At 36.4% G+C, this 21,375-nt stretch overlaps 1 protein-coding gene across 9 annotated transcripts in view; it reads right to left on the reverse strand.

The window, feature by feature from the left end:
• LOC117988160 (collagen alpha-1(XVIII) chain-like) overlaps positions 1 to 21,375 on the reverse strand; it is a 196,824-nt gene that overhangs the window by 3,688 nt on the left and 171,761 nt on the right. For 4 of the 9 annotated variants that reach the window (XM_069503081.1, XM_069503080.1, XM_069503077.1 and 1 more), the window contains 21 exons: positions 20,406 to 20,516; positions 18,119 to 18,133; positions 16,308 to 16,463; positions 15,344 to 15,541; positions 13,896 to 13,925; positions 10,108 to 10,275; positions 9,444 to 9,561; positions 8,371 to 8,457; positions 8,253 to 8,290; positions 7,621 to 7,833; positions 7,168 to 7,302; positions 6,860 to 6,958; positions 6,189 to 6,447; positions 5,882 to 5,965; positions 5,581 to 5,681; positions 5,085 to 5,177; positions 4,531 to 4,668; positions 3,668 to 3,798; positions 3,035 to 3,214; positions 2,420 to 2,563; positions 45 to 131 (listed from right to left, as the gene is read on the reverse strand). In XM_069503081.1, the coding sequence (XP_069359182.1) occupies positions 45 to 131; positions 2,420 to 2,563; positions 3,035 to 3,214; positions 3,668 to 3,798; positions 4,531 to 4,668; positions 5,085 to 5,177; positions 5,581 to 5,681; positions 5,882 to 5,965; positions 6,189 to 6,447; positions 6,860 to 6,958; positions 7,168 to 7,302; positions 7,621 to 7,833; positions 8,253 to 8,290; positions 8,371 to 8,457; positions 9,444 to 9,561; positions 10,108 to 10,275; positions 13,896 to 13,925; positions 15,344 to 15,541; positions 16,308 to 16,463; positions 18,119 to 18,133; positions 20,406 to 20,516 (2,585 nt within the window). The remainder of the gene's footprint in view (positions 1 to 44; positions 132 to 2,419; positions 2,564 to 3,034; positions 3,215 to 3,667; positions 3,799 to 4,530; positions 4,669 to 5,084; positions 5,178 to 5,580; positions 5,682 to 5,881; positions 5,966 to 6,188; positions 6,448 to 6,859; positions 6,959 to 7,167; positions 7,303 to 7,620; positions 7,834 to 8,252; positions 8,291 to 8,370; positions 8,458 to 9,443; positions 9,562 to 10,107; positions 10,276 to 13,895; positions 13,926 to 15,343; positions 15,542 to 16,307; positions 16,464 to 18,118; positions 18,134 to 20,405; positions 20,517 to 21,375) is intronic. The other 5 variants (XM_069503074.1, XM_069503075.1, XM_069503079.1 and 2 more) reach the window with 5 other exon arrangements.

The raw sequence follows: 21,375 nt of genomic DNA on the forward strand, positions 1-21,375 counted from the left end.
TTTACAAAACTTTAGAGTTGAATTTTTAAAAGTGTTCCTTGTACCTTAGCGTGTTTCTCTTTCGTCTCCGTATATTCATATGTGATGTGGCTTCGATGCATAGCACTGCGAAATGGTTGTTGCATGGGTACCTGTACAAAAACCAATAATACAAAGTATTAACGATATATACTTCCATCTTATTTTTTGTTTTAAATTATTTATTTATTAAATAGGAAAATATTAATTAAATAGACAATTATTCTATTAAATAAACTTAAATAAAAAAAACATTAAATTAAAATCCATACTAATAATGTAAATGCGAAAGTGCGTCTTTCCGTCTTCTAGCTTTTCACGGCCCATCCATGTAACCGATTTTGACGGTTAGTACGGAGATAGCCTGTATCCCGGGAAAGGACATGGGTTATTTTTTGTCCCGGAAAATTAAACAGTTCACACGGGATTTTAAGAAAGCTAAATCCACGCCGACGAAGTCGCGGACATCATCTATTTCATACAGAGCTAACTTAGAACCCGAAGATGGAATTAGCACTAATAAGGCTACTTTTATCCCGGAAAATCAAAAAGCTCTTACGGGAGGAAAAAACCAAAACCTACGCTGACAAAGTCGCCAGCATTATCTAGTACCAATGGTATGCTATGTTTCATAATATATTATGCAAATTAATGTATTATAATCTTTCTCTGCAGTGTGATTTTCATTACATTAATACTTAGTAGGTATGGGTTTTCTTGGGATAATAATCCGACCAGTTCTTCCACATACGACTTTACACTCTCAGGTAATTTTTTACTATCATTATCAGATATTAGTGATAGCTGATAACAAATCGTGTAGTTAAGTATATGATATGAATACTATAGTTATGTATCAGCTAGGTAGGTAATTTTAATCGTTTTAATAAAAAAAAACCGACCAAGTGCGAGTCAGGCTCGCGCAACGAGGGTTCCGTACTACAGTCGTATTTTTTCGACATTTTGCACGATAATTCAAAAACTATGATGTATAAAAATAAATTAAAATCTGTTTTAGAATGCACAGGTTAACCTTTCATATGATACCCCACTTGATATAGTCATCTCACTTCGAAAGTCGAAAATACTAATTATTAGTTCATGACCACAATTTTTTTTTTGTGTGATCTAACCCTAAATTCACGGTTTTCAGTTTTTTTCCCAAATGTCAGCTATAAGATCACCACTTGATATAGTTATCTTACTTCGAAAATTGAAAATAGTTACTAATTCATGACAATTTTTTTTTGTGTGATATAACCACAATTTCACGGTTTTCAGACTTTTCCCCGAATGTCTGCTATAAGACCTACCTACCCGCCAAATTTCATGATTCTAGGTCAACGCGAAGTACCCTGTAGGTTTCTTGACAGACCAACAGACCTACAGACAGACAGACAGACAACAAAGTGATCCTATAAGGGTTCCGTTTTTCCTTTTGAGGTACGGAACCCTAATAAATTGATAACTTTTCAACAAAAACTTGTTATTCGCCCTTGCTCTTGACTATGCTTATTACTTATTTAGGTATTTTATGAGAAATGTAATAAAATTCGGTGATAAAATTTAATAATGCCTACAAAAGTTTACCTATTATTTTTATTACCTATGTTTCTAAAATATTTTCTGTAACTATACTAAGGTAATATAAAATGTAATAAAACAGACATTTAGTTTAGCTAATTAAAGTATTAATATTATATTATGATATAAACTGCCAAAATTTTTATTGTGTTTTTTAATTCAGTATTTTCGGTTCGTTTTATTAAAACTAGTGGTTTGTCCCGAACTACCTAAGCCTATCATTTTGTACCTAAAGGTAAAATTTTGCAAGAAAAAAGTTGCGGCTTATTTAGTATTTTTGTATATTACCTAGTTAGGTGCCTAATAAAGAGCAATGACGAGGTCTAGGTTAGAGCGCGTTTGACTAGAAGATGCCGATTCACTGTTGTCTTGAAGGCATTTAGATTATAGGTATAATATACCTATAATCTAAATGCCTTGGTTCCTGCCATATTATGGCAGGAACCACGGACGCCGGATTATCTATATTCTAAATACTATTAGGGATATCTACTCGTGTGCTATTATCACCTACATATCGTAATTGATAACAGATAAAGTTACAGTTGTTAATATTATTAAAGTTATCTATTAAAAATCCCACCACCACGAAAAAAAAAATTCCCCCACCACCACCGAACTCATAGCACCCAAGTAGTAATACTGTGCTAAGCAATGGCCGACCGGCGGTGATTCTCTTGCCAACTGAACGGGTTACCAGGGGACAACCCTCCACTTCCCATGGCCCCACCAACCTCTCGGTTATATGGGCTTCAGGTCAACGAGTTAGTATAGAAGAATGGATTAGTATGGATATAATGAATAGTGTGAATATTACCTCTCCTGCGAGAGCAGCTTATGGGAGTAAAGTGAGGCCGCCATACCCCTACTCGTTGGATCCCCATTCTGCCACTCTTCGCAAAAGGTGTCGAGGGCTCTCTCACCGCTTGCATGTGAGCCGTGCCATATTAACTTTTGAGGCCTGAAATCATCTTTATTTCACCAAGCGAACGATTTCAAAGCCATCGAAATTAAAATTTAAAAAATATAAACATTGAAAACTAAAAGCGCTTACTTAAAACTAGTTACACCTTCCTTATAATATATGTAGGTATGTACCTACTTCAAATTCTATTAAATTTTAAAAAATACTGGATTTACTGGCTGCACAGGTGACATTATGATTCCACTTTTTATTACCCGGATGAATAGAGTGGGATATACACCAATATGACTACGGATGAACGGTTCAATAATAATTTGAATTTCTTAGATATCAGTTCCATGAGGCCTCCTTGTATCTTCCAAAATAGTATCTATTCAATATCAATAAAATCAGTAATTTCTTGTTTTCACTCTTTGCGATATGCCATTACAAGAATCTATTTAAATATTAATGATTTTGGATTTTACGTTATAAATGTACTTACCTACCTACTATTAAGTTGCTTACCAATTTGAATCCGTCATAATATTTTTTCCACTAAAACTGTAAATTCTTAAAGGCCCCACCATAGTTCCGCCGTTGCCATCGAATATCTCTGAGAACGATTTGAAGATCGTTTCACCTTGTATATTTATAACAGGCAAGTGTCTATCAGCATATCTAACAGTTGCATCGAGGTTTTGAATTCTGAAAGACAAATTAATCGTAAGCTTCTTAAATTATATAAGTAATTTTATTTAGAAAATGGTATTTATAACATCCGGAATGAAAATTTATTTCAGCCATAGGAATTAAACCGAGAATTAGAAGAGAGATATGTAATAGAAGAATTTTACGAAGTTGCAGGGAAGTATTGGTCCTTCCATTTTGCTGTCCCCAAAATAGAAGGGTTAGTTACATTGACATAATCATAATCTGCTTCCTAAACCGGTAGTAAAGTCTTGATCTATTATAAAGTTGACTTTCATGAGTTAAGATATTATGATTTTAATATAGAACCCAGGAGTGATAACTAAAGCTAGTCTAGAACAGAAAAGTCAAAAGTAGAAGTATTTTATTGCGAAGAAGAATTCCTGAATAGGTCTTGATCTGTTATGATGTAATGAGCGATAACTAAAACTAGTCTAGAAGAAAAGTAACCTGCTAGTAAGGAAAGCTCTGAACGTTCCTTTCAATCCAGCTCGCCGCGCTTGTCTGTAGCAAGCATAGTCTGCTCGACGTACACCGTGCATGTTGCCCGATAGAGGCTCGTTGAGAGCTATCAGACGAAGCTGTACAAATAAAAAAGAAGAAAACTTTTTTTAACTATATAGTGATGCGCTTAACTGCTATCACACCACAAGGCATCGCCAAGTTCTGCACCCGTATGTATTCAAAATTTCACGGACATGTACGAAAATATTTGCTTGCTGGTTTTTAATTCAAACCGCTAGGTTAAGATAACGCTTCCAGCATCAGTTCCCCTCCAATTTTAATATGGGTACCTTCAAGTCAAGAGTGAAACGGCATCTTCTAGGCAAGCGCGCTCCATCTTAGGCTGCATCATCACTTGATCTGATTGCAGCCAAGCCCTAGTCTATAAATTAAAAAAAACACACCACGGTTGATGATGTAGCCTAATGTGGAGCTTGCTTGCCTAGAAGGCGCAGTATTCTCAACACACACACTCTTCTTTCACTTAGCCACATAAAATATAAAACAAAGAAAATTTATTAAGTCCTTAGTGATCTCAATCTTGACCAGACCATGAAATAAAAACTTAAAAAATTTGAATTGAAATTCAAACGTTTCAAATGTTCGTCAGTCTTGATGAGTCTTGAAGTTGCCTTTAGATAAGTAGTTCTACAGATTCTGAGACTTCAACTGTTGCAGCTTGGTTGGGTTTGCTTGAGGAATGGAATTACGTCATTGCGTCTTATAGAAATTTAAATGTTCTAAGTCTTCAAGTTTTGTTGCCCTCCAGGTCTACCGAGATTATAATGTCCTGTCTGATGTTTACTTACGCTTGGTCCCATAGGTATGGAGTTGTCAATCATGTTCGATATTGGCGGCATATGCACCAGGCTGGCTGCGGGCATCGGCGGGGTAGCTGGAGTCGGGGCAGCAGTTACCGGTATATTTTGAGTGACCAGTGACCCCAACTTTAAAATAAATATTAAAATGTAATATTGAATGAATAATCTAAATCTAAATCTGAATATATAAAAGGAAAAGGTGACTGACTGACCGCCGGACTGACTGACTGATCTATTCTGAATATTATATATCTGAAATTTGGCATGCAGATAGCTATTATGACGTAGGCATCCGTTAACAAAGGAGTTTTGAAAATTCAACCCCAGGGTTTAAAATAGGGCTTTAATATTAGACAGTCTATTATAATATTAGACAGTTCTATTGAAAAGAAGAACGTGGTTTTTACGACTTAAACTTAAAGGGTCTAGAAACTTGCGATTTTGCATGTACTACTTATACGTTTTCTCTTAGGCATAGCCCAGTATATTATGTATCTACTAAAGTCTGCAAAATATCAATAAAGGCATCAAAGGTAACTTACCATAACATACTGCCAGCCTGAGTTGACTTTGACGAATAAAGCCTGTTCTTCGACCACATACGCAAGTGCGCCCACAGGACTTGTTGAGGCTAGCTAAATAGACAACAATTAAGTAAAGATAAAACTTATTATTATCAATTTTATTATCTGAAAATCACATGTCGTTCGTTACGTTCCATATTAATATTCTATAATCTTTTCTCTAATCTATTTTTATTTGCATAATCTGTCGTAGATCCATCATAATATCGAAAAAGAAATATAAAGTGTTATTTTTCTCTCCATGAAGTCTTAACTTAGGTACCTAGCCTTTTTATCTCACTGTTCAGTACTTTTATTTTTCATTGAAGCAGATAAGATTTTAGAAAATCTGTATAAACCTTTTATCACACTATTTTGTGCTTTTGTTTCCCGGTAACAAACAAATAAAGAGAAAGACACACGGGATTCATAACGTTAGGTACAGAAGTACGGATACGTATAAAAGTTGGCATACCTTCATCAAGTCTGAAGTCGTTGGGAATACTGCAGCACCTAATATATTTTTACTAGCATTAGACTCATCATGGTGTGCCCTGGATTCCGATTTGGATGAAGCTGCAAACATGTTATATATTATTATTTATTACTAACACTTTATAAGAGGTAAGCTTAACAAGAAATTACATAAGCACTTCGCAACTCTAGACAATAATATGAAATAAATAAATAATTAAAATTGAAATAAATAATTCCAATTTCAATTTCAATGAATCAAAGGTCAACCGATAAGACTTAATCGTGATAAATATACTTACGTGGATTTTCTTTATTTCTGTCTTTCAGATCATGTAATTCTTTCAGAGCCTTTTCTTTCAGTTGGTCTAAAGGACTTTTTACAACTAAATCCAGCAGCGTGCATTAAATAAGAGAATGTCAGACAAAGCAATATAGGTAGGTACTAGGTACCTATTGTAATAATTGTAACGATTTAAAGAAAAAACTACTGAGTAACGCCACTATTGTTAAAAAAAATCTAGGGACTTAAGTAATATTTTCAGTTGGCAATTAGCAGATACTAAGTGAAACAGATTGAGCAGAAAATTATTAAAAAGCCCATCCCACCTGGTTTGCCATAGTACTTTGTACTTCCATGTACCGGATATTCTTCAACGAAGCTGACACCGGGTTCACCTTTTGGTCCAACGATTGATATTCCAGGAGTCCCTGGTGGTCCTGGAGGACCAGGTGGTCCAGGTGGCCCGGGTACAAACTGGACTGGATCAGATTTAGGGCCAGGTGGTCCAGCGGGGCCTGGTGGACCCTGGGCCCCTTTTGGACCAGGCGTACCATCGTAGCCTCGATCACCTTTTTCGCCTTTGAACTGCATTGTTAAAGCAATTTTCTACAATTAATTAAGTTTGATTGTAATACTCTCAATCAACAAGCACATCATCATAAAATAATTTATATGTTTTTTGTGTATTAGTTGTTTTGCTTTGTGCACCGACCACTGTTGTTTTTACCTCCTGTTTCCGCCTAAGACAACTTTAATTAGTGTAGCACTTGTCATTTTGTGCTGTAATAAAATTTTCCGTGTATCTAAATACCGTAGTTTGTGTATTTGAGATTAAAGATTAATGAAAAGACATTGAGTTTTTAAGGTTTGAATTAGTGCCAGACTATGTACTAATAGTCTAGTCGATAGCTTCAAGCTTGAGGTGATAAGATGAAACCCCCACCAAAGGCGTTACGTATTATTATTATTTAAATAAGACTATGGAAACGAAACTTACAATAGAAGCATCTAAAATGTTTATTCCTGGATCGCCTTTTTCTCCTTTCGGTCCGATGAGTCCTGGAGCGCCAGGAGGTCCTAATGTTCCGGGCCGACCCTGTAATATTGTTTTCAATAATTATAAAGGCTATTATTTCTAAAATGAAAAGCTATTGCGGCTCATAATGTTATTAATTATAAGTACCTTCATATTCTGATCAGCATGTAACAAATTAAACTAAATTAATAATTGTTATAATATACTTTATAAACCATTCATTTTTTTGTGGATATTATTTGTAAGCAAAATATTTAAAGCAAACTTACTGCCCATCCGGGTAAACCAATGTCACCTTTGTCACTAGGTTTACCAGGTATACCTTGCAGACCCTGTGGTCCACGTGGACCTGGTGGACCTGGCCTTCCTCTTCGACCCCTTAAGCCAGGTTCTCCTTTTTCGCCCTAAATAAATAGTTCTGATTAACTCTTGGTTAACTCCTAAATATCTGCGTATTCCCAGTAGGTAAATAGGTTCACTAAGTTATCCAAATAGTTACATTTAGCTAAAGCTGGTGCTCGACATCAAGAGGATTGATTTTGACTAAAGTTGGAGCAATATTTAAGCCTGATTGAATAATTTTGTACTGAGAATTAGCTAACCCGCAAAGTCTACTAATCTATGTGGGTCGCGCGAAAAAATAGCCAAACACACATTTGTGTAAAATTTAATGATAATATAGTAGAAGCACTAGAAGAAAGAAGGACCAGAAGCATAAATACCTTGATAGTCATAATGTCAGAGCCGGTAGCTGATGTTATACTGACAGGACCAGGAGGACCACGTTCTCCTCTATCTCCTTTCAAGCCTGATGAGCCAGGTGGTCCTGCGATACCAGGCATTCCCGATGGACCGATATCGCCACGTTCACCATTCTTCCCATCTTTACCAGGAAATCCTGGAGTACCATCGTTACCATTGCTTCCTTTTTCACCCTGTTCAAAATAAAAAATTATGTATGTATTGTATGTACATTCTTTATTGCACCACAAAACACAGATTACAAAAAATAGATCTATGTAATAACTATGCATGTCATACTAATTTATATTTATCAATTTAATGCCAGATTTTCTCAACGTTTTTAGAAGATTTAGAAATCTATCCTAATTTTCAAACGGTCAGGTTTAGTGCGAAACTTTAGCCGTAGCTAGTTGCTCTAAAGCAAAACCGTAATTTCAGGTGATTTAGTGATTTGGTGTGATATACCTAATATAAATGTTGTTATTCGTAGATATAACCACGCTTTTCAACTAATAAAAAGTGTTTGGAATGTACTTGTAAAGAGTAAGCATACAAACTCAGTCCATAAAATGAACTGAAATTTTATAATCACATTTTATCGTTCACTAACCTTTTCGCCCTTATCGCCTTTGGTCACTTGGAGTCGACCTGAAACAATTTTACCGTTTAACTAGCGTATACCGTCGATTTTACTATAATGAGGTCATTATTGTCAAGATCGTACCTACCGGCTGATAGGAACTCTGACTCTTCTGAAGCGAGGACGCCTACTGGCAAAGCTGGAGGGCCTGGTGGACCGGGTATTCCTTGTTCACCTAAAGAGTAATTATACCGTTTTAAAATGAAGAATTTCATTGAATGACGGGTTGCGAAGCTGAAGTAGCAATGGGCAGGGCACATAGTTCATAAAACCGATAGGCGTTGGGGTCCCAAGGTGCTAGAATGGCGACCTCCCACCGGAAGACGCAGTGTTGGAAGACCCCGCACTAGGTGGATGGACGACATAACACGAGTCGCAGGGAGCCGCTGGATTCAGGCGGCGCAAGACCGTGGCGTGTGGAAGTCCCTACAAGAGAACTATGTCCAGTAGCGGACGTCTACCGGTTGATGATGATGATGATGATGATGATGAAAATGTAGAATTTTGTACACAAGTTGGTGTCAGGTAAAAAGCTTTCAAGTACATTTATAGAGGGGATATGTCTGTACAACAGTGTTATAGTTTTTTAATAGAGTGGGAAACAAACAAATGAATGGCGAACAGTGCGGTAACACAGACAGACAGCTCATTTTTCCTGACGCCTACAGTGGATAAAATCGGGGGATATAATTTTTATCTTCGGCCCATGCTAGCCGTGCAGGTAACTATAAATCAAAATTTCTGAATTAGCGGAAACCCACAGTTCTCGGTCTAACGCCACCATAATTTTAATGCCTTTAAATTCCTATAATTAATGCCTTTGAATAATAACACACAATATGACCGATTTGACCACAGTTTGCTATATACGTCGATTTTTCTATATTCTATTGACCTTCTTTAAAAATATATAAATTTTTATTGGTACTGGTAGAACAAGTTTGTACATTAGTGAGATTTTAGATCTCGCTATCGTTGATAAATTCGATCGTTGAAACACATACCTATATCTTGTTCATTCTAAGTGACTACCTCTGTATTCACTTAGAATGAACAAGATATAGTTAGCGTTAATAAATTCCTTAAAGTGTAGCTGCTAGCTGTAAAGCATATATATCAATATTTTATAAGTAATTTTAGCTATTTTGTTGATTTTTTTACCCTTTTCCCCCTTTTCGCCAAATCGCCCGTTAGCTCCTGGAAGTCCAGGTCGACCATCTAATCCTGAAGTGCCTCGATCGCCTTTTATTCCTCGGTCACCTTTGGATCCCGTATAGCCCTACAATCAAACGAATGAAAAAACTATGTAGATATAGGTACTGGCCTTATGTTTGCTAACTTTGTTTTGAATCTGCCAACGAGATTTAACTAGAATTGAAATGTTTTCCCCTATTATTTAGAATGGAACTCTAACTTCCATGAAAAAATTAACAGCATTAATTAAATTAGCAAGTTTTACTTGCTAAACGAAGCTAAAGTTGACTTTCTTCAAGTTTTTACACAGTACAAGGACTTATACTGTGTAAAAACTCGAAGAAACTTCTGCGAGTTCTATTGTTAGTGGGCACTTGGTCAATCTTTAAAAATTTTAGGATCGCATTTAAAATAAATTAGCATTTACATTTAAAATAAATAACATTATAATTTATTTTAATATAAAATAAATAACATTATAATTTATTTTAATAGCACTTTGATGTTATTCTAATGTCCATTTGAGCATTAAAAAGCGTTTTCAATAACTATCCCAATTCGAAATCAGGCAAGGTATCTGTAGTCATCAAGAATCCATTAAGTTAATATTCTTTTAATGTTTTTGACTTACACGGTCTCCTTTAGGTCCGGTTTGTCCTAGATAACCTCTCTCCCCCTTTTGGCCAGGGAATCCTCTCTCTCCTTGCAATCCGATGGGTCCTGGCTGACCTGCATCACCTTTAGGTCCCGGAGCCCCTGGTCTGCCAATAGCACCACCGTAGGATCCCAACAATGATTCCTATAATTCAATGTTTTTACTTTATCTTCATAATTTTTGATATGATTACTGGCATCCTATCTCCTAATTCTGATTTCCGTGGTCCTAGTGTTTTGATTGATTAGGTGATAGGTATCAAGGTTTAAAGCTTATTTCAAACTATACGGGACATAAAATATTATATTATAGTCCGGTCAATATTGGCGTTCCCGAAACTTTTTTAGTAAAAATTCGTACGAATGTTGGGAACGCCAATATTGATCGGACTATAATACAATTTATAACCCATAGTACGAAATCAGCTTAATGGTCTCTTGCTTGCATCAAATTAATCAGATATATACAAATGTCATACATGGTTACAATAGGATAACTAGCTTTAGTAGGCAGCTTAGTTGCCGATCCACTAAGATGAATTAATAGTTACATAACTAATAGGCTAAGGTACCCATTATTATTTAGGTTAACATCTTGTAGTAGACATATGCGATCTCTTAATACTGTAATTATTCTTTGAAAAGAGCAACCGCCGATTTTCTTGCTGGTTCTTATCGGTAGGAAAGGCATTCCAAACCAGTGGGAGATGCATTTGACGATTCAAAAGTTTAATCGATTTTTTTCATCTTTGGACACCAGTTTAATTTAGTTGGATCCTAGCCAACTATTTAATTTGATGTTAAAAAGGGTGGTTGACAAAATCGTAATAATATATATACATTTTTTGTCGCTGCAGAAAAAATGTGTGGATGCAGGATTTAACAATTTTGAATTAGTATTGGTACTGTAAGTAAAATAAAACTTCAAAGTAATAGGTAAGTTGGCAAACTTACCTATTACTTTTAAGTGGAGCAGTAGAAGTAAATTAACTTACATGTATGTATGTTAATTTACTTGTTTATTATATTCTAAATCTTACTTTATCCAGACGTAGAGTAGCAGTATCTTGTAGTAGGTAGATGAATAATAAACTTAATTTGTTTTAGAATTTCCAACTTTATTATCGTGGAAACAATGAAACTTTAAGTGAAACAACAAATTTCTCTTCCAAAATTTATAATGATTTACTCGACTACAGAGAAATTATTTTCAGATATGCGCAAACTTTTGGCGACGCGCTATAATAAATTTCCTTATCTCCTCCTTCCCCGATGTACATCTATCAAGAGCGAAAGTCGTTCTAAAGTTTGTTGAAGTGGTTTGTTTGTTGAAAACAAATATTTCTTTATATAAACTTGCAGACACTGTGTATGTATTGTACCTATGTATATACTTTATTGTACCACAAAACACAAATGACAGGTTACAAAAAAAAGGAACTTAAGAATATTATGTAGGTACAAAAGGGCGGTCTTATCGCTAAATAGCGATCTCTTCCAGACAGACAACCTTAACGCTATCGAGAAAACGAACAAATGGACAGTGGGAGGTGATATAATGATAAACCTTAATACTAATAGTGGAATAAACTAAACAATATAATATAATATTAACATAATATTAATACACTAATGTATTTATAATATAAAAATGAATCACCAAATGTGTTGCTCATTGCAAATCTCGAGAACCGCCGCACCGATTTCGCTAATTCTTTTTTTATAATATTCCTTGAGTACGAGGATGGTTCTTACGGAGAGAAAAATTTAAAAATTTGAATCGACTGTTAGGCGGAACGAAGTTCGCCAGGGCAGCTAGTACAAAATAAATATAATAAACACACATAAGACTACACAGGTATTTATACATATAAATAGATTTAAATAATAAACATAAGTCGTTACTGAATTACTGATGATACAGGTAATGATCTTTGACATCAATTTTAAGGGATTCAGCACGATGAATTTGCGAGGGAAGCTCGTTTCACAAAGAGACAGCCTTGACCGTCAAGGAATTACTAACATAATTCGTTACTGTGTTGTGCGATGATGCGACAGAAGGCGCTCAGGGTCATTTTATTTATTTTTTATTTATTTAACTAAACTTTAAAGATACTTAAAACACCTTGTACTTGTTACTTTAAGTATATGTATATTATAAATAGTTTTGTAATAAGTAGGTATGTTTATGCAAGTTGTTTTAATGTGTATATTATATAATGTTACACAGTATCTATTGCGTTATTTTCATGAATAACTTTCTATCTTCTTTTTGTAGGTACCTATTCTACTCCCTCTACAACCCCTTGCACTGCCAAGGGTCACTGGTAGAGATCTCTTCATAGAGATAAGTGCTTCCCTGTCCACTTTTACTATCTTTCTCTCTTTATTGTAAATGTTTTTGGAACAAAATTTAAAAAAAAAAAACAAAGGACGACCTTATCATTAGGGTGATTATGTGAGTGAATACATGCATACAAATTTTTTGTGGCGCTGAGGTACGCAGACGATCGAAGCATGTTCCTATAATACTTGGTCGATTATAGTCGATCATCATCCCAAAGTTTGTTACAACATGCTACATTACAAAAGTTTGCTTACATATGATTAAGTTACTCAAAAATGAAATGCCCAAAAAATGAATTCATACTGTCCGTGTTGTATTTTGCATTTAGAAAAAACCAAAAAAAAAATCTGACAAGTGCGAGTCAGGCCCGGCGCCCATTATCGGCATCGGCAAGGAACAGGATCCTTCGGCATCCTACATGCAAGCGCACACTGTCGGAAACTATGCTTTGGCATGCTGCAACGTTTTTAGGGATGACGAGGCGTCCTACAGCATGCCGCGTCCTGTAGCTTGCCGAAGCGTCTCAATATCGTATTTCTCGTCAAAACAGTCTCAGAGTTGTTACAAGCTAGTTGTCTGAGTTGTATTTAATATGGTGGACTGGGATCTAGTGCTCATAGCAGCTCTTGCTGAAGAAGAAGAGAAATCTAATCAATCAAGATTTTGGGTGAACAACCTTTGGAAGCTATCCCCGAGTCGTGCCTCGGCGCCGGCGGCGTACCGAAGGATGCCGAAGCATCCCGAAGCATTCTTAAGGCTGCCGATACAGCAGCCTCAAGCATACCGAAGCGGTATTTTTATTATAACGACCATATATAATGGAAATTTCTACTTTATTGTCATTATGTTAATGTATATTGCTATTTGCCACCTAAAATCCTCAGTCGTGCCGATGCCGATAATGGGCGCCGGGCCTCAGACTCGCGCACCGAGGGTACAGTTGTATGTTTTTTACATTTTGCACGATAAATCAAAAACTATTATGCATAAAAATTAATAAAATCTGTTTTAGAATGTACAGGTACCCCATTTGGTACAGTTATCTTACTTTGAAAATTGACAATACTAATATTTGTTCATGAACACATTTAATTTTTTTTGGTGATGTACCCAAAAATTCATGGTTTTGGGATTTTTCCTCTTACATGTGCTATAAGACCTACCTATCTGCCAAATTTCATGATTCTAGGTCAACGGAAGTACCCTATAAGTTTCTTGACAGACACGACCGACCGACAGACAACGAAGTGATCGTATAAGGGTCCTTTTTTCCTTTTGAGGTACGGAACCCTAAACACTAGATAGTAATGTGTTAAATATGGGTTTAGAATAATAAGTCAGATTATGGTTACATTCAGGCTACATGCTAGAGAGAGATATAAGCTACTGCTGAAAATCCATAACGAAGATCTTACCTTGTATATTTGCCTTGGCTTCCAATTTGACTGCACAAGGACAAAAATTAATTTAAAAATCTTAAACTAGATTCTTCTATTCTCTATTTCTATCTGCATATTTTATTTTAGGCACGACATCAGCATTCTTGGTGGTAAGATAAAATTTGTGATAGCGGTAATCTGAGGTTACCTACCATTATTATCAATCGTAGATATAAATTTAATCGACTTTGATTACAAATAATTTTCATGATAAATAAGTCTCATAGTTTCCGAAAAATCGATAAAGGCATGCGTTTTTAAATTGAAACAAATTAGTAAGTACAGCGTGTAACCAGAACGCTGGTAGAACGAAGACAGGTGACAGTACTAATGATTACTGGTATGGTATCACAAAAAAAAATCCTATATTTATAAAAGTTATAGAATAGAATAGAATAGTATAATGTTTATTCGAGGTATATAGGTGGTACATGGTGTAGGCAATATCGTCCTGTACAGCAGTGCAACACCTCGAACAGGTAGGCCACTCAGCTTGTGTTGAGACGTCGGGCCCCTCAGACACAAACCTCTAGAGCAAATATCTGAGGTACCAGATGCCCCAACGCTGATTTTCAGTGACCGCCTTTTAAATATTACCTAAACGTCAGTGGCATAGAATATATAAAGTTGGCGAGTAAATGGATAAATAAAATGAAATAAAGTGTTTAAAGTTTTTAAATTTAAAGTGATATAGGACATAAAAGAAGAAATAAGAAATAATACATTGAAATGGATGTTGTAAATTGTAAGAATAGGAAAATTGTACGATAGTTTTTTTTTTTTTTTGTATAATAAAGAAAAAATAAAATAAAATAAGTTAAAGTTAAAGTTCACGATATATTGCAAATAAAACATCTGACTGACGCTTGAGGTCATCGAACGTTACGTAGTAGGCCACTCGGAGTCAATGCCGCGTCGTAGGTGGGGCATTGCCCTGAGTTTTGCGCGCTATACATTGCAGGTTTGAAAAATACTAAATCACTTTAACTACAAAACTAGGCAAATGGTTATTGACATTGGATTGTGTTTAAGTAGTTTAACAAAAACGCTAAGTTTTTGCTAGCGTTCTGGTTACATCCTGCATGTAGGTTTCGTTCGTCGTTCTTCGAAATTAATCTTTTAAAACATCTGCATTATTTGTATGTAAAACAATTTTTTAGATGTCCGTATCCATTATCCCTCTCTCCAATGTGAGAGCAGCAGTAAATACCAGAATTCTGCTTCAATCTCCACCCGACAAATTCAAGCAGCTATGTGGACATTCTCTGAGTGGCTCTAAAATGTGCAAGTGCAAGTAAAAGTTGCTGAAATTTCGCGTGAAACAGACAATGGACGGCGTATTGTCCATGCAGATGGCATCGTATCATTTCAATACGAATTTCTGCTAGACTTGAAAAATTCTAGATAGTCATGTGGGCACTTACCTCAAAATTACTATAGTCAGATGTTCCTGGAAGTCCGGGGGGCCCGGGAGGACCTGTAATGCCTGGTCGTCCATCAACACCCGGTTCACCTTTGGGACCAGAGTGACCTTCCGGTCCTCGAGGACCGTCGTCTCCTCTGTCACCTTTTTCACCTCTTAGTCCCATTGGTCCACGTTCTCCAGGCATTCCTGGCTGACCCTGTCACAGCCCACAGGTAAGGTTAATTAGGTTATTTAGTTTTTATATGATGTTGTCTCGATCCAGTCACAGCTTTGAACATTCCATATAAATTAATGGATGGTCCAAATATTACTGATTTGAACGGTATATTATGCACAATAATCATGTCCTGACATTGACACATTGCTTTAGGTTCCTTCAGCTTCGTTCATAGGACATTACGATCTTCAGAATTGGGTTTCAGTACCAGCTCTCTTCTGTAATGTTCGCACTAAGTTTTACCCATCCATCCATTTATTATTATGGAATAATATTATGGAGTAATTCAAAGGGCGGATAAACACACTGGGGTAATTCTTTTTATATTGCAAATGTTCTGCAAGGTCGTTTTAAATTTATTTCAGGTGACTAATCATTATCATCATGGTCAACCCATTGCCAGCCCATTACTGAGCAAGGCTCTACTCTCAAAATGTGAATGACTTAGTATATAGTCTGCCACGCTGGCCCAGTGCATATCAGTAGACTTCACACACCTTTGAGAACATTATGGAGAATTCTCAGGCATGCCTTTCCTCATAATTTTTATTTTAATGTTAATAATGTTAATAATGTTTTCCTTCACTGTTATTAAGTGTTATCTATATAATTGGTTAAAACGCACATAACTCCGAATTAGAGGTGCGTGCCCGGGATCGTCCAATCTCCCAAATAGAAGTCTGACGTCTTAACCACTAGGCTATCACGGCTATCACCGAACCGAAGCGATATGTTAAATACTTACAGCGATTCCCGGTGCCCCAGTTCGACCATCAGCTCCAACCATGCCCGGTGGTCCAGGTGGACCTTGTAGCTCTGGATGTGTTTGGAGTAGTGCTAGTATGACGCTAGAGTTGCAGGCGCACTGACCACCTGATGAGTAGTTCTCTCCGAAGATTTGCTGCAAGAAGGGAAGGAGAAATGTTGTTAACTCTAAGTTGAGCTGCAGGTAGGAAGACCCTATCTTTACTCTGTGGCCTTACGCTATACATATAGGCTCGAGTTACTACCCATATTATTATAAATGCGAAAGTGTGTTTGATGCGATTTGATGTTGCGTAGCAAGGATCAATGATTTTTTGCATGGATACAAGTTAAAGACCTGGTGAGTGACATAGTCTACTTTTTATCCCAGAAAACCAAAGAGCTCCCACGGGATGCTTAAAAACCTAACTCCACGCGTGTGAAGTCGCGGTCGTAAGCATTAGAGTCCTATACTAGGGAAAATATTTCGAAATAGGTATACGAAAAAAAAATCAAGGCTCAGAGTGAGAAGGGTTTAGGCCATAGTCTGCCGGGCCGCTGGTCTAATACGGATTGACAAACTTCACACACCTTTGAGAACATGGAGAACTCTTAAGCATGCAGGTTTCCTCCCGATGTTTTCCTTCACCGTTAAAGCAAGTAACCTTCTCACTCTGAGAGGAGACCCGTACTCAGTAGTGGGATGGTAATGGGTTGATCATGATGACGAATCAAGGTTTGCTTGGATTGGTTATTTCTGAATTTTAAGTTAAGTTTTTGGGGCTATAGCATATTACCGGGATGAGTAAGACCAAGTAGCTTGGTGATTCCAGGATTCAAGTTTAGCAAGTTTTAGTAGACTATTACATTATATTATGGTGACCAAATCCATACTTAATAATATTATAAATGCAAAAGTGTGTATGTCTGCTAGCTTTTCACGGCCCATCCATTCAACCGATTTTCACGAAATTTGGTACAAAGGTAGCTTGCATCCCAGGGACGGACATAGGCTACTATTTATCTCGGAAAATTGAAGAGTTCCCACAGGATATTAAAAAACCCAAATCAATGCAGGTGAAGCCGCGGGCATCACCTAGTAAATAATAATAATCCTTTCAAATATATTTCTGCACGACTACTAAATTTAGTAAACTAGGTACATAATATTATGCTACATAACAATATTATTATATTTTTATCAAACAACTTGTATTAATTTAAAGATAAGAAGTGTTAATTAAACGTAATTGATTACACATAGTAGGTACCTATACTAATCAAAAACACGTGCACAGGAATTTTTTACCAGATAGGTAGGAGTAGGTATACGGTGACCCGTCTGTATGTAACCTACTAGCTGATGCCCGCGACTTCGTCTGCGTGGAATTAGGTTTAAAAAAAAAAACCCGTGGGAACTCTTTGATTTTCAGGGATAAAAGTAACCTATGTCACTCTCCAGGTCTTTATCTATACCCATGCAAAAAATCACGTCAATCCGTTGCATCGTTGCGACGTGGTTGAAGGACAAACCAACAAACCAAAAAACCAACGAAAAAACACACTTCCACATTTATAATAAGGGTACTGAAGGGTACTGATAATATTATGACGAAAAGTTGCAAAATACGGCGTTTTGTAAACAAAAGATTTCCTTTGGTCTAGTATTGGTCTAGATATTCCTGATCCTGATTTGCCTACGTTACAGATGAGACTATAGTACAAGTACTACTCATGTGCTAGAAAGAATAAACTTTGGGTACACAGGACAACACGAAAACATTGCAGAATTTAGTAGGTACTTATACGAACCTTTACCACATTCCTCTGGTTCAGATTGCATGCAAAGATTAAAATTTATATGACTAGCATCTTGGTAATTACCTACTTAGATTACCGAAATCAAAACAATGGAAAATTACCTAAATACCTACTACATTATTTAAAATACTTATTATAAAAACAAAAAAACCTTGATAATCCAAAAATTTAAAGGTCAAGTATTTTCTTAATTAACTATGTTTATGTCCGACATTTACATTTGTAACATTCTATAAAGTAGGGTAAGGAAGCCGGTTATCGGGCAATTAGTTGAGTTGCAAAGTTTAACTGGGTGACAATAATGTTCTTGTAAAAACTTAAAACGCAATATGTAATTTTTTTGGTGGCTTATTATCACTTTAGGATCAAATTAAAACACTTTTCAAAAGAGTAAAATACCCTATTGCTGACGACAACGAAGGATTTTTCAGAAAAGAGATTGTGGAAATATTATGTTTTCATTTCAATACAATTTTTATATTTTGAAAATATTTAAACTTATTGATTTTTTTATTAATAAGTGGGTCAGTTCCTGGATTTTCATCATCATCATCATCATCATCATGATCAACCCATCGCCAGCTCACTACTGAGCACGGGTCTCCTCTCCGAGTGAGAAGGGTTTTGGCCATAGTCTACCACGCTGGCCATGTGCGGATTGGTTAGACTTCACACAGTACACACCTTTGAGAACATTATAGAGAACTCTCAGGCACGCAGGTTTCCTCACGATATTTTCCTTTACCGTTAAAGCAAGTAAGTAATATTTAATTAATTAAAACGCACATAGATCCGAAAAGTTAGAGGTGCGTGCCCGGGATCGTACCCCTGACCTCCGATTAGAAGGCGGACGTCTTAATCACTAGGCTTGTCTCTGACATCTTGTCAGGGGTGCGCTGACACTTGTCACAGCGACAAGTTTAAAAAAAAAAACCACTAGGCTATCACAGCTTTTCAATAAATCACACTAATCACTACCCACATTGTCACTACCCATATTTCACTACCCATATTATAAATGCGAAAGTGTGTTGGTTGGTTTATTGGTTTGTCCTTCAATCACGTTGCACTGGAAAGCGCAGCGTTGGAAAACCCCCTGTAGGTGGATGGATAAAAATAAGCGAGTCGCAGGAGGCCGCTGGATTCAGGAGGCGCAAAACTGTGGCGTGTGGTAGCCCCGAGAAAAGACCTATGTCTGGACGTCTATTGGTTGATGATGATGATGATGATGATTTCAAGATATCATTATTATCTTAAATTCCAGAGATCTAATGGGCTAATTTCATGAGGTCTATCTCCATGAATGGGAAATGAAACCATAACGTGTAGAACATGCTAACTACCATCATTCCGTTATGACAAAAACCATCGAAGAGCAAATGAATCGATTGCTTCAGTTCTAGCATTGGAGTGGTGCCAAGTGCATAGTAAACCAAGTTATGATCAGAGGCGTAGCGTAGACTAATAATATAGACGTTGCCGAAATCGCATCAGGGAGGCCCCATTTCTTTCGTTACCAAGATCTTCCAACCAAAAATGCTTTGAAACAACATGGTACTTACTCATAATAGTGAAAAAATATAAATGCGCGGTGGGAGAATATTGAAATGCATATATTTAAGTAGGTACATCGATTTGAAAAAAGGTTTTATTTGTAACTTGCGTGATTTAATTTTTAACAAAAGTAATGTTTTCGGCTTCTTGCTTTACTGATGTCCTCTATTAATTAAAAATTTGTAATTATTTTTCTGCAGCTAAACCTGTTACGATTGAAAGTATTGCTAAAGGGGTCTTGAATTTTAATTTTCTCAGCGCGAGGCACCTTTGAGTGCGAGGCCGTGGGGCCTGAGGGCCCACTTTGCCCACGCCTAGCTACGCCACTGGTTATGATCGCACAAATTTACTGAACCGCAGTTTTCTTGCTTCGTTTGGAAGTAACACTCAGGAAATTGGTACGAATATTCTGGAAAGGGTCAAATATTGTAACTGCATTGTGTGGAAAATTTGTTCCCGCCACTTTCATAACTTTGTTCAATACTAAAATAGTGTACCTACAGGCTACCTAAACTGCAGTTTTGAAATGGTTAAAGGCTGGTTTGTATTTTTATTAAATACTTGCTTTATATAATTTATAGCCTATGTTACGTCTGTATGAAGTATGTAGGTATAAAAGAATTATTTCAGTAGTTTCAGAGTTTATCACTAACAAACAAATCTTTCCTCTTTAAAATATCTATAGGTACTTATAATATCAGTATATAATATTATAATTACTTACGTCATCACCAGATCCTGAGATTTCTGCAAGAGCCGTGGTGCCTGGTTGGCCTGGAGCCCCTGGTGGACCTGGTGGCCCGGGGGCCCCCCGTATCGACTCTCCTGGAGGACCCTATAAAAATAATAGTATTATAACTCAAATAAAACGTGTGTTTGTGTGTGTGTGTGTATGTTTGTGTAGGTTTATTACTCTTTCACGCAAGAACAGCGATTAACATATTATTTTCTTTGATAAGGTGAGGTACTCAGATAAAGTATGATTGGCTCAGACAAAGAAATAAGTATAATTATTTCTGTGAGCTCAGTCATACCTTAATTCGGTTATAGAGTAGGTAGGTAGCTTATTACAGTTTTCGTAGGGATTTATTTTTAAAAATAAAATATAGCCTATGTAACTCAGGAATAATGAAGCTTTTTACTGGTGAAAGAATTTTCAAAATTGGTTTAGTAGTTCCAGAGATTACTTCCTACAAAGAAAACAAACTTTATCTCTATATAATATTAGTACCTGTAGACTTCGGCTTTGCCCGTGTGATAATTATTCGTAGCTTATGGCATAGCTATCTATCATTAAAATGATTTTCATAATCGGATCATTCGTTCCGGAGATTACCCCATACATACAAACTGTCTCACCCAGTAATTATGTTACCCCTTTGTTTCTCTTCTAAATATATAAAACGAAAAGGTGACTGACTCACTGACTGACTGATCTATCAACGCACAGCTCAAACTACTGGACGGATCGGGCCGAAATGTGGCATGCAGATAGATAGTTATGACGTAGGCATTCACTAAGAAAGGCTTTTTAAAAATTCAACCCCTAAGGGGGTGAAACAGGGGTTTGAAATTTGTATAGTCCACGCGGATGAAGTCGCGAGTACAAGTATAGATTTGTACCCCAATAAAAATGTAAATGTAACATTTGAAGAGTGTAATACAAAACACTTTATCAAAAATGAAATCAAACG

This window comes from Maniola hyperantus, chromosome 14 (assembly GCF_902806685.2).
Source record: "Maniola hyperantus chromosome 14, iAphHyp1.2, whole genome shotgun sequence".
Lineage (NCBI taxonomy): Eukaryota > Metazoa > Arthropoda > Insecta > Lepidoptera > Nymphalidae > Maniola > Maniola hyperantus.